The sequence below is a fragment of the Pseudorasbora parva genome, chromosome 12, assembly GCF_024679245.1.
Source record: "Pseudorasbora parva isolate DD20220531a chromosome 12, ASM2467924v1, whole genome shotgun sequence".
Classification (NCBI taxonomy): Eukaryota; Metazoa; Chordata; class Actinopteri; order Cypriniformes; family Gobionidae; genus Pseudorasbora; species Pseudorasbora parva.
This window is the reverse complement of record NC_090183.1, coordinates 35,217,084-35,228,877: the sequence shown is the minus strand read 5'-3', so window position 1 is coordinate 35,228,877 and position 11,794 is coordinate 35,217,084. Positions and strand designations below refer to the sequence as shown.

The 11,794-nt window shown below is 37.4% G+C and overlaps 1 protein-coding gene across 2 annotated transcripts; it reads left to right on the top strand.

Annotated features, from left to right (window-relative positions):
- arhgef25b (Rho guanine nucleotide exchange factor (GEF) 25b) lies at positions 1–11,748 on the top strand. Of its 2 annotated transcripts, none has more exons than XM_067460010.1 (15): positions 1–313; positions 1,308–1,651; positions 2,565–2,639; positions 2,728–2,852; positions 2,955–3,021; positions 3,100–3,203; positions 3,288–3,357; positions 3,516–3,605; positions 3,692–3,784; positions 6,831–6,881; positions 6,990–7,067; positions 7,264–7,455; positions 7,532–7,712; positions 7,816–8,000; positions 8,187–11,748. In XM_067460010.1, exons 1-14 carry the CDS (start codon positions 223–225, stop codon positions 7,995–7,997), a joined length of 1,743 nt encoding a protein of 580 aa, XP_067316111.1. In that variant the 5' UTR covers positions 1–222; the 3' UTR covers positions 7,998–8,000; positions 8,187–11,748. The 2 variants fall into 2 exon arrangements, with proteins under 2 accessions (XP_067316111.1, XP_067316110.1); XM_067460009.1 differs by having other exon boundaries at positions 7,816–8,006.
- The last annotated feature ends 46 nt before the right edge of the window (positions 11,749–11,794 follow it).

Here is an 11,794-nt window from a genome sequence, read left to right as displayed (position 1 = left end):
GATATCTATTCCCCATCACGGACCCTCCTCATTGCCTCCTGGAAGGTGAAGAGGCATGATGTGACAGTGGTCTGTGTGGATAAAAGCAGGGATTATACAGATGTTGCGTGTGTATTCAGAGCTCAAGGATTACCTCTGAACGGAGTGTGTCTCCCTGTGAACATCGTCACAGTGCCATGCTGTAGGTAATACATAGGCTACTGCAGTGTTTACTTGGCTGGTATGAAGGGGCGTCGTGCCCCACGTATTTGTGGCTGCGAACGCTTCTGTCAGAAAGTTTTGGCCAGGTGTGATTGCTGCTTTATACAGCAAGGTAAGAGATCCATATGTTGCTCTGGCACTTTTGACTAGTCAGATGTTGCATCAAATCTCATTTGTATTGCATTGTGTTTTGGTAGGCTTTGCTGTTTTTAAGGGATGGGCTATATGTGCCCGGCATACTTGATTAGACCAAAAACATCAAGAATACTTCACACATTTTGGAGCTTGAAAAATATTTGTATGCTTGTAATCCTAGTGTATTGATTATTATAACACTGTTCTGCTGCTTCATCATAATGCAGTTTGTAAAAGTGATTAACCATTTCTTAATATTGTTATTTTGTCAGTATCATTTTACACAGCCTATCTATAGAAATGTTTTATTTCTGATGCATTGTGTGTGTGTGAATGGTTGTTGTATAGGCTATTGCAGGAATATATTATGTGACCTTTAAAAACAGCTAATCCATGAACAGAAAAGGTAGACTCCGTTCTGTTTTGTCCCTCATTCTCTCTCTCAAAGTCTTTCATTTTGCCCTTCAGATAGGACATGTTTCTCATGTTGCGCTTTAAAGCTTTTAAATCAGGAAAAAAACAAAAACATTTTTAAGCTGTATCATCTGCTTATAAGGCAGCATCTCTTGTCCTGCCAGTTATATTTATATTTCACCTTTCATCATGACTATGTGGAAAATTCTGCAAAAATAACTGCAAGATGAATATTAATGGTGGAACTGGGAATTCCCTTGTGATATATCTTATTACTCTCTGTATCTACCAATTTTGTCTTTATTAAATTATCGCACAACATACACATAACAATACATTTTTATGTATTAAATTGACTGAAAATGACAGTTAATAGACTTTTACTTTGTTGCAAATAAAGTAAAGGTGTTACGGGTTTGCAACGACATGAGGGTGTTTGCTTCAAAGGTTTTCTATTTTCTCTCTCTCTCTCTCTCTCTCTCTCTCTCTCTCTCTCTCTCTCTCTCTCTCTCTCTCTCTCTCTCTCTCTCTCAATCACTTTGTCTCTGCCTCTGTAGAGTCATACACTTTGACAGAGCTCAGCGATGTCTCCTTACCTACTGATACACCTTCGACCTCCGTCTCCATTGATGACCCCTCTCCGATCTCACCCAGCAATTATCAGCCTTTTTCCACTAGACGACCATCTACCACATCTACACACTCTCTCAAGGCCCTCAAGAGATGGTTGAGCAGCCCAGTTCGAAAGCTGAGTCTGGGAGGAGGTGGCAAGAGTCAGAGCTCAAAGGCCATTCAGAGCCCAGACGGGTCAGCCTATATGTTTCTACCTCTCTCAACTGCTCAAAGCCCATTGAGCCCAACAGAGAAGTCCAGAAAACTGCCCCACTCCTACAGATCTCTGGTACGAAGATAATTTAAACTACTGTTCAAAAATGTGGCATCAGTAAGATTTTTAATAAGAAATGACTTTTATTCAGTATGCATTAAATTAATCAAAAGTGACAGTAAAAACTCCCAAACCCTTCAGAAAAATCTATTTAAAATAAATGCTGTTCTTTTGAACCTTCTGTTTATCAAGAATCCTGAACAAAAGTATCAGGGTTTCCACAAAAATATTAAGCAGCACAACGTTTTTCAAGTGTGATACACTGTAAAAAATTATTGTTATTTTTTGTTGGTTTAACTTAAAAAAGTAAGTAACCTGGTTGCCTTAAAATGTTGAGTTTATTGAAAGAAAAAATTTGAGTTGATACAATGAAGGACATTTGTTTAATAAATAGAAACTCAAAATATTTTTGTATCTGAACCACATAAAAAATGTGATAAATCATGAAAATAGCACTATTTGGCATGTTTCACTGCGTCATCAGAAATAAAACACACAATTCCCCAATATGCTTACAAAATCTTTTAATAATATTTTAATAAAGGTTGTCAAATCTCAAAAAAATTTCATTGTATTAACTCAAAATTTTAATTTCAATGAACTCAAAAAAAAAATCTAAATAATTTTTTACAGTGTAGTAATTATCAGCATATTAGAATAATTTTTAAGGATCATGTGAAGATTTCAAAATATATTAAATAGAAAACACTTCTTTTCAATTTTTATAATATTTCACAATATTATTGTTTTTACTGTTTTTTTTTTTAATAATAAGTGTAGCCTTGGTGAGCACGAGAATTGTTTTAAATACACAATAAAACTTTTGAACGGTAGTGTATATCACAAATAGAGAGGGGATACGTGTAATCTTTTATACTGTAGTATATAATACTAAAACCGTACACTTTTTTTGTCCTGTGGCATGTAGGACTGTGGTGAACTTTCAGGGCCAACATCTCCTGATAGTCCCTATTACCCAAGATACTTAAATGATCTCTTGCAGGTACTGCACAACTGACGGTCAGTACTGTATAATTGTACTTAACTGTCTGATGATTTGTGCTTGTGATGGCTAATGAGTCCTATTTCAGAGGCATCAGTCTTGCAATGTGCATTCTGGGGAGAGAGGTGCCTCCTTAACTGATGAGACACTTATACGATCGCTGAGCCTAGAGGATGAAGAGCAGGAGAGAAGAACTGCCTTGGAGAAAACCATGTAGGTATTTGATTGATGGTGATTCCAAACCCATGGTTTCTGGAATAAGATATTGTTAATAATCCTGCTCCAAATCTGACATACCTCATAACTTACTCATAGATATGTGCTGACAGAGCTGGTCGAGACAGAGAAGCTGTATGTGGAAGATCTGGGGCTTGTAGTGGAGGTAACATAGAGTAAATGCATTCAATCTTATGAACAGAAGAGCTTAGTCATTCTCTCATTTTAATTCTCTCTTCTCCAGGGTTATATGGCTACAATGAAAAGTGCTGGGGTGCCTGATTATTTGGTAGGAAAGGATAAAATTGTGTTTGGGAACATTCATCAGATCTATGACTGGCACAAAGAGTAGGTATTGATAAAAATCTGTGCCCATTGAGGTGTGTATACCTGACCTTATTACAGCTTCTGCCTTTTTTTGTATTTAAACAGCTATTTTCTTGGAGCGTTGGAGAAATGTGTGTTTGAACCCGACCTGCTAGCACAACTGTTTATCAAACATGTAAGTCTATGCTTTATTTCCTTCTTGTGTAAGTTTGACATCTGATGATATAGTCAATATATATATAATGTAGTAATTAATATGTTAATATGTAAGTAATTTGTATTACATAAATTGAAACATTTGCTGAGGAACAAATATGTCTGTGTGTTTCCCAGGAGAGGCGGCTCAACATGTATGTGGTCTACTGTCAGAACAAGCCGAAGTCAGAGCATATCGTCTCAGAGTACATTGAAACCTATTTTGAGGTAATTTATACAGAAATGTGGCCATTTTTACTATTTGGTGTATGAGGGAAAGGTCTATGACTGTCCTGTGCTCTTTATTAATGTAGGAACTGAGACAACATCTGGGTCACAGACTGCAGTTAAATGACCTGCTCATCAAACCTGTTCAGAGAATAATGAAATATCAGCTGCTGCTGAAGGTGTGTTAATGTGAGCTGTACACAATTTCACACTCTTTCAAACCATCTACTTCTTCTAATGGTGCACCATTTTTTACACCTGTAGTCAGTCATTCTCAATCTTTTTCTTTATGTATACTTTTTGTTTCGTTTACGTTACAGATTTTTCAAAGCAGCTTTAAAGTTATAACAGGAAAATAATGAAACAAAATTTGTTTCGGCTGTATAACCGCTCTGGAGATAACAGTGATGTCATTTGTCAGCTAAGTTCAGTTTTCATACAAGTACCCAAATAAGCAAGCCAAAAGCCAACGTTAACGGTGGCAAGGAACTAAAATTCCATCATTTGACAGAATGGAGAAAAAAACCTTAGGAGAAACCAGTCTCAGTCAGGGGGCCAGTTCTACTCTGGCCATGAACAAACAATGCATGATTATGGCAGCATTGTAAGTCAGAAGACAGATTAGATCGTAACATTCAGAATATTTGTCCAGTTCCATCTGGTTGAAGATTGGCGTCATCATGCCAAAGAGGTGCTTGTTGAGGGTCAGTACCACTGGCTGTTGTGTCGATGAGGTTGTCACGGAGGAGAGTCTAGTTGCCAGGATCTCTGCAGACACATCAGGGTTGTGATGTACTCGTGTCTAGGCGCAGTTCCACCATCTGATCTGGATATGGCGTGGATACGGCTGACTACAGTAAACCTCAGGATAAACAAAGAGACTAATATTAGTGTAGATGCCGTTCTTTTATGATGTAAATGAGTACATCGGGTGTTATAGTAAGTGTTCCCGGTTCCCGGTATAGTAGTGCTTTTTAAGTAATAAGTGAGATTTAAAATGTATGCAATGTTTAATAGGGAGCCAGTGCAGTGTTGACAGAACCAGGCTAAAATGGTCATACTTCTTAGTTCTAGTAAGATCTCTAACTGTGTTTTGGATCAGTTTGTTTATTAGGCATGTAGGGCAACAACCCAGTGCAATAATCTATCATCTATAAAACAATAGAGGTCATAAACGCTGTTCAGCATTTTGCTTTGAGAGCATATGTTGTAATTTAGATGTATTTTTACGATGGAAGAATGTGGTTTTACAGATGCTAGAAACCTGGCTTTCAAATGATAGATTGGTATCAAAGAGCACACCCTGTTTCCTTGCTGACGATGAAGACTTGACAGAGCAGCCATGAGTGACAGTATTCTAGGTTACTACATGGAGAGTTTTTTTGTCTAATAATCAAAAACTCATAAAACTCACTTTTATATCAGCTATGCATTCTGTTAATCTTTTGAATTGGTAAATTTTGTTGAGGGGTGAAGAAATAGAAATTTAAAAAGCTAAGTTTAATCAGCATAACAGTAAAAAATAAAGCCATGCTTCCGTTCCTAATGATATCTCCTAAGTGTAGAATCTCTTAAACTGATAACGGTCAGATAAGCATGAATTAGGGTGCGTTCACACTTGTAGTTCGGTTCGTTTGGTTCGTTTGGTCCGGACCAAAAAACAAAAACAAATATAATAGTCCTGGTCCGCTTAGCGTTCACACGGGCATTTTTAACAGCGAACCTAAAGTTACCGAACCAAAGGCACAGGGAGACGCTCACAACCTGATTGGTCGGTTTATATGACGTAGGAGCTCGTTTACCGAACATTCAAAACAATGCTGTGTGCGGATTACACGCGCAGGCATTTTATGCGTGTACATATGGCATTATTTTTTACCAGAGAACTCATGAAGAGCTCATGAAATGTTCACAACATTCAAAACAACGCTGTGTGCTGGATTAAACGCGATCATTTTATGCGTGTAACACATGGCATTATTTTTTACCAGAGAACTCATGAAGAGCTCATGAAATGTTCACAACATTCAAAACAACGGTGTGTGCTGGATTAAAAGCGATCATTTTATGCGTGTAACACATGGCATTATTTTTTACCAGAGAACTCATGAAGAGCTCATTAAATGTTCAAAACAACGCTGTGTGCTGGATTAAACGCGATCATTTTATGCGTGTAACACATATGGCATTATTTTTACCCGCTGAGAACTCATGAAGAGCTCATAAAATGTTCAAAACATTCAAAACAGCAGCAGGATTTCCTCCGTTGTGCAGAAAAGAGTCGGGCGTCTCTTATGCAAAAGAGACGGCCGTTCTGTCGTCTGTACCTGCTAATAATAGGCAACACAGGAACTTTGATGAGAAGAGCCAGGTATGCTTTTTGTGTGTTTTTTCTAGCATTTTCGAAACATGCTCGTCAGACCAAATATTGATGAGGCTCTTCCTCGTTGCTCTACGTTTGCCCTCTAACGTTAAAGTTACTCATTTTGGATAACGTACACCGATCTTTCCGCGTCGTCAAATCAGCTGCATTATGCGTGGCATCTTGTGACATTATACGTCCGGTTTTTGGTCCGTTTACATGTCTTTGGTCCGTGTTGCGTTCATATATCAATCGAACCGCACCAGAGTTCGTTTGGAAGCGGACCGAGACCCATCTTTTTTGCGGTCTCGGTCCGCTTGTTTGGTGGGCACCAGGGTTCGGATGGCAGCGTTCACATATGTTCAAATGAACCGCACTAACCGAGCAACCGCACCAGGGTTCGTTTTAATCAAACCAAACATGACAAGTGTGAACGCACCCTTAAATGCAGCACTAAGATCCAATAACACTATAGAGATAAAGCCACGCATGGATGATTAGAGCAAATCATTTGTAACTCTACTAAGAGCAGACTCAGTACTATGATATGGTTTAAATCCTGACTAGTAATCCTTTGCAGATACCATATATTTAAAAAGGGAACATAGTTGTGAGGATACTGCCTTTTCTAGTATATGTGGCTTTTGCTGATACTTAGTGATTTGTAAGAAAATTAAATAAAACATGCCTGGTTTAACCTTGTGGATGTTTTTAAGGTTTAAGGTTAAAAAAAACATTTGACCCATAGAAATTTAGTCATGTCATTTTTTATTTATTTTTATTTATTCTTGTCCTTTACAAATTAAGGAGCTCAGTTGAAGTCCTGTTAGTTAGTATTCTGCCTAAATGCTGTTTATTTACAGGACTTCTTGAAGTACTACACTAAAGCAGGCAGACAAACAGAAGATCTTGAGGTAGGTAAAGTCTGCACTGACTTCTAAAAGTGAGGAAAAGAGAATAAACTCATTATCAGTTGACATTTTGAATTATTATTCTGTTCTATTTTTGTGTCCTTATCACAGAGGGCAGTGCAGGTGATGTGTTTTGTTCCAAAGCGATGTAACGACATGATGAATGTTGGAAGACTACAGGGTTTTGAGGTAAGATGACTCTCAAATACCCTGCAGAAATGGAAATGGTTTACTTCTCCTTGGACTGTTTTAGGATTTAAAATGAACACAGCATGAGTCCATTATTTAAATATTAATCATCTCTCTTATTTTCTTATATAGCTCTGTTACCTATATTCAAAGCTAAAATTTCACTCAGATCGCCTGTGATTGATTGGGGTTATAGGGTCAGCTGAGAGCACAAGGGAAACTCTTGCAACAGGACACCTTTACATTTATTGAGAATGAGAACAGCCTCCTCTCCCGTCCTAAGGAGAGAAGGGTGTTCCTCTTTGAGCAGCTTGTCATCCTCAGTGAGCCAATTGACCGCAAGAAAGGCTTTTCCCTGTCAGGATACATCTATAAAAATAGCATCAAGGTGAGAAACTGTGGGGGATTGTAGGTAAAATAAATATGAGGGTAATTGTTTATTTCTATATTTGTATATTTCATAGATTAGTTGTTTGGGCATTGAGGATCATTGCCCAGATGACCCATGTCGGCTGGTGTTGACGTCTCGTAATGTAGATGGAAGCATGCACCGATTCGTTCTTCAGGCATTAACTCCAGAAATCAGAATGTCCTGGGCAAATGATATCACACAGATGCTGGAGACACAACGCAACTTCTTAAACGGTATTGTAATCATATGTTCCATGACCCTTCTTTGACCTTGCCATAGTTCAGAATTACTACTGGACACTGTTCTCTTTCATCTCCTCTATCACACCCATCATAGCTCTGCAGTCTCCTATTGAATTCCAGAGAAAAGAAATTAAATCCCTCAGCCTGGGAAAGAACATGACAACATCACCCTCACTGAACTCTGACCTGCGACCCTATAGCCCTGCCTCAATGGACCGCCAGGGTCTGCCCTGCCTGCGCTCCTGGAATTCTTCACAACCTTCAGCGCCTCATTGAAAGGTCAAGGTTTGTTTGATTGTGAAGAAATCAGAATGTTACCATAGCAAAAAATTTAAGTATTGGACTGCATGCGCTAAAATGTATCATAATTAGTTCATTTAAAATGTCCCGAGATCCATTTGGTCTCATAGCATTATATTTTGTAGAGTATTGGTACTAACAATTTCACTCTCCTTTAATTTTCAGCCTTTCTGACAGTCCTGCAAAGCCACTCTCATCTTCCTCTGCCCTCAACCCGAGCAACAGACAATCTGTTACCATCAGGAGAACATTATAAAGAGATAAAGGAAGACTTAGTCCCTTTTCTAGTTAGTTATGACCAATAAAGACTGAATTGATTTAATTATTCATTATAGCTGAATTATTCCATAAATCTAAAACAACCTTCAGTACTTGAAAAAAACGAATTTTAAACCTACAAGACTATGTTCTCTGTTACCATAACAAAAAATGAAAGTATTGGACTGTACGCGCTAAACTTTGCAATAGTGCATGATATTATTTACAAAAAATATTGTTTACTTGTTGAGATTATAATTGTAGCTACAGATAATTCTATATTACTGAAATTGTGCACAGAAAAGTTAACTTATTCCTCGTTCCAAATTATATACCAAATTATATATAATGTGACACATAGGCATTCACCATGTGAAGTACTGCAAATTTCAGGTATGTGTTGATCGTCTTGTAAAAAGAAATTGGATATGAAGATATCCAATGTGTTAAATTCAAATGTTTTCATGAGCTTTGTATATTTAGTGAATGACTCTATATTTTCATTTTGAAAGCTGTCAATGAAAAGATCATCATGTTATCCCAGACTATATTCTAACTTAAATCACCATACAAGTTTTGCACAGTTCTTCAGGAAAACAGAAGACATGACAAATGTTATCACCAAAGCCTTTATCTCATTCCATTCAACAACAAATGCTTTTTCTTACATTTACAAAAAAAGAGGAAAAAAACATTTCTTTTCTTTTGTTCTTAAGGGACTTTCATACTACATAGTTCTTTAAAAAAAAATTATCAATATGCAGCCACACTTTTCAGGGTGGGGGAGAGTGAGAATTTGTTAATTTGTATCAGAGATAAAAAACACCAACAGAAATTAAAAGTCATGCAGACACCATGAGAAACCCAGAGATGAGGAGACAGAATCATTGCAGTGGCATGAGGAAGCAGGGAATTAAAATATAAAATAAGTCAATCTCATAATTTCATACATAGCCAGAGCTTTTTACTTCTCTTCAAGCTCCCATCCCATTAAGCTCATCGAAAAATAACCGTAAGAATCAAGTAGCCTCAGACCAGTTATTTTGCATGCTTCCTTTTTGATCTTACGCTCATGCTTACACCTGAATATGCAGGGCAGATAAATGGAAGCGTTCTCCAAACGGCATCATAGCAGCTCTACACTTAGTTTTGCAGGACTGCATCCTCCACTTGTCTTTTTCAGGAGTGAAATAAGCTCAATGATCTCATTTTTAAGTTACACTTTATTTTAAGGTGTCCTTATAACAGTGTAATTATTCATTTAAGTACTGCGTAATATTGATTAACTACATGTACTTACTATAGGGTTAAGATTAAGGTTAGTTGCATGAAATTATGCATTATTTAGTAACTAAAATAAAGCATTACCGAATTGTATACTTTTTTAGTTTGAGGGGGTGTCACAGCAGAAGAGTTTTCAATTTCATTTTACACCTTTGCATGTTGTATTGTATTTATTAAACTCCATTACGTACTGAACCTCTGAGCTTTTTTATTTCCTTCACCTCTTTTAAGGCTTTTTGGACAGCCATGCACTTATTTACTCCTGTATGGTACCATTTTTTGACAGAATGTAACAGAAATGGAAAATAACTATCACTCACACAACACACACACACTCGCAGAGAAATGTATAATCTTTGACAAGGCCATTATGTTGAACGTTATTTGAAGAATTTGTGGTTCAATTGATAATGCAGCAAACAGTCATTAGGGCCTCATGCATTTCATGAGCGACAATGTAAAGTCCACTCAATGCAATAATAATAAAAAAAACACTTATCTCTCTCTCACACACACATAAAAACAAACAATATACAAATAAACATAACTTAAATGATGGTACATAGGATTAGCAAATACACCAGATTCTTACATGTTTTTACTCTACAGAAGTTGGCTCCGTACAATACTACTCCTTATCAAATATACAGCAAAAGTCAAAGGTTTGGACAAACTGTTTAGACCCTTTGATCGTAACTTTTTTTGTTGTGAAATATATACAGTATTGTTCAAAATAATAGCAGTACAATGTGACTAACCAGAATAATCAAGGTTTTTCGAATATTTTTTTTATTGCTACGTGGCAAACAAGTTACCAGTAGGTTCAGTAGATTGTCAGAAAACAAATGAGACCCAGCATTCATGATATGCACGCTCTTAAGGCTGTGCAATTGGGCAATTAGTTGAATTAGTTGAAAGGGGTGTGTTCAAAAAAATAGCAGTGTGGCATTCAATCACTGAGGTCATCAATTTTGTGAAGAAACAGGTGTGAATCAGGTGGCCCCTATTTAAGGATGAAGATAACACTTGTTGAACATGCATTTGAAAGCTGAGGAAAATGGGTCGTTCAAGACATTGTTCAGAAGAACAGCGTACTTTGATTAAAAAGTTGATTAGAGAGGGGAAAACCTATAAAGAGGTGCAAAAAATGATAGGCTGTTCAGCTAAAATGATCTCCAATGCCTTAAAATGGGGAGCAAAACCAGAGAGACGTGGAAGAAAACGGAAGACAACCATCAAAATGGATAGAAGAATAACCAGAATGGCAAAGGCTCAGCCAATGATCACCTCCAGGATGATCAAAGACAGTCTGGAGTTACCTGTAAGTACTGTGACAGTTAGAAGACGTCTATGTGAAGCTAATCTATTTTCATGAATCCCCCGCAAAGTCCCTCTGTTAAAAAAAAGGCATGTGCAGAAGAGGTTACAATTTGCCAAAGAACACATCAACTGGCCTAAAGAGAAATGGAGGAACATTTTGTGGACTGATGAGAGTAAAATTGTTCTTTTTGGGTCCAAGGGCCACAGGCAGTTTGTGAGACGACCCCCAAACTCTGAATTCAAGCCACAGTACACAGTGAAGACAGTGAAGCATGGAGGTGCAAGCATCATGATATGGGCATGTTTCTCCTACTATGGTGTTGGGCCTATTTATCGCATACCAGGGATCATGGATCAGTTTGCATATGTTAAAATACATGAAGAGGTCATGTTGCCCTATGCTGAAGAGGACATGCCCTTGAAACGGTTGTTTCAACAAGACAATGACCCAAAACACACTAGTAAACGGGCAAAGTCTTGGTTCCAAACCAACAAAATTAATGTTATGGAGTGGCCAGCCCAATCTCCAGACCTTAATCCAATTGAGAACTTGTGGGGTGATATCAAAAATGCTGTTTCTGAAGCAAAACCAAGAAATGTGAATGAATTGTGGAATGTTGTTAAAGAATCATGGAGTGGAATAACAGCTGAGAGGTGCCACAAGTTGGTTGACTCCATGCCACACAGATGTCAAGCAGTTTTAAAAAACTGTGGTCATACAACTAAATATTAGTTTAGTGATTCACAGGATTGCTAAATCCCAGAAAAAAAAATGTTTGTACAAAATAGTTTTGAGTTTGTACAGTCAAAGGTAGACACTGCTATTTTTTTGAACACACCCCTTTCAACTAATTGCCCAATTGCACAGCCTTAAGAGCGTGCATATCATGAATGCTGGGTCTTGTTTGTTT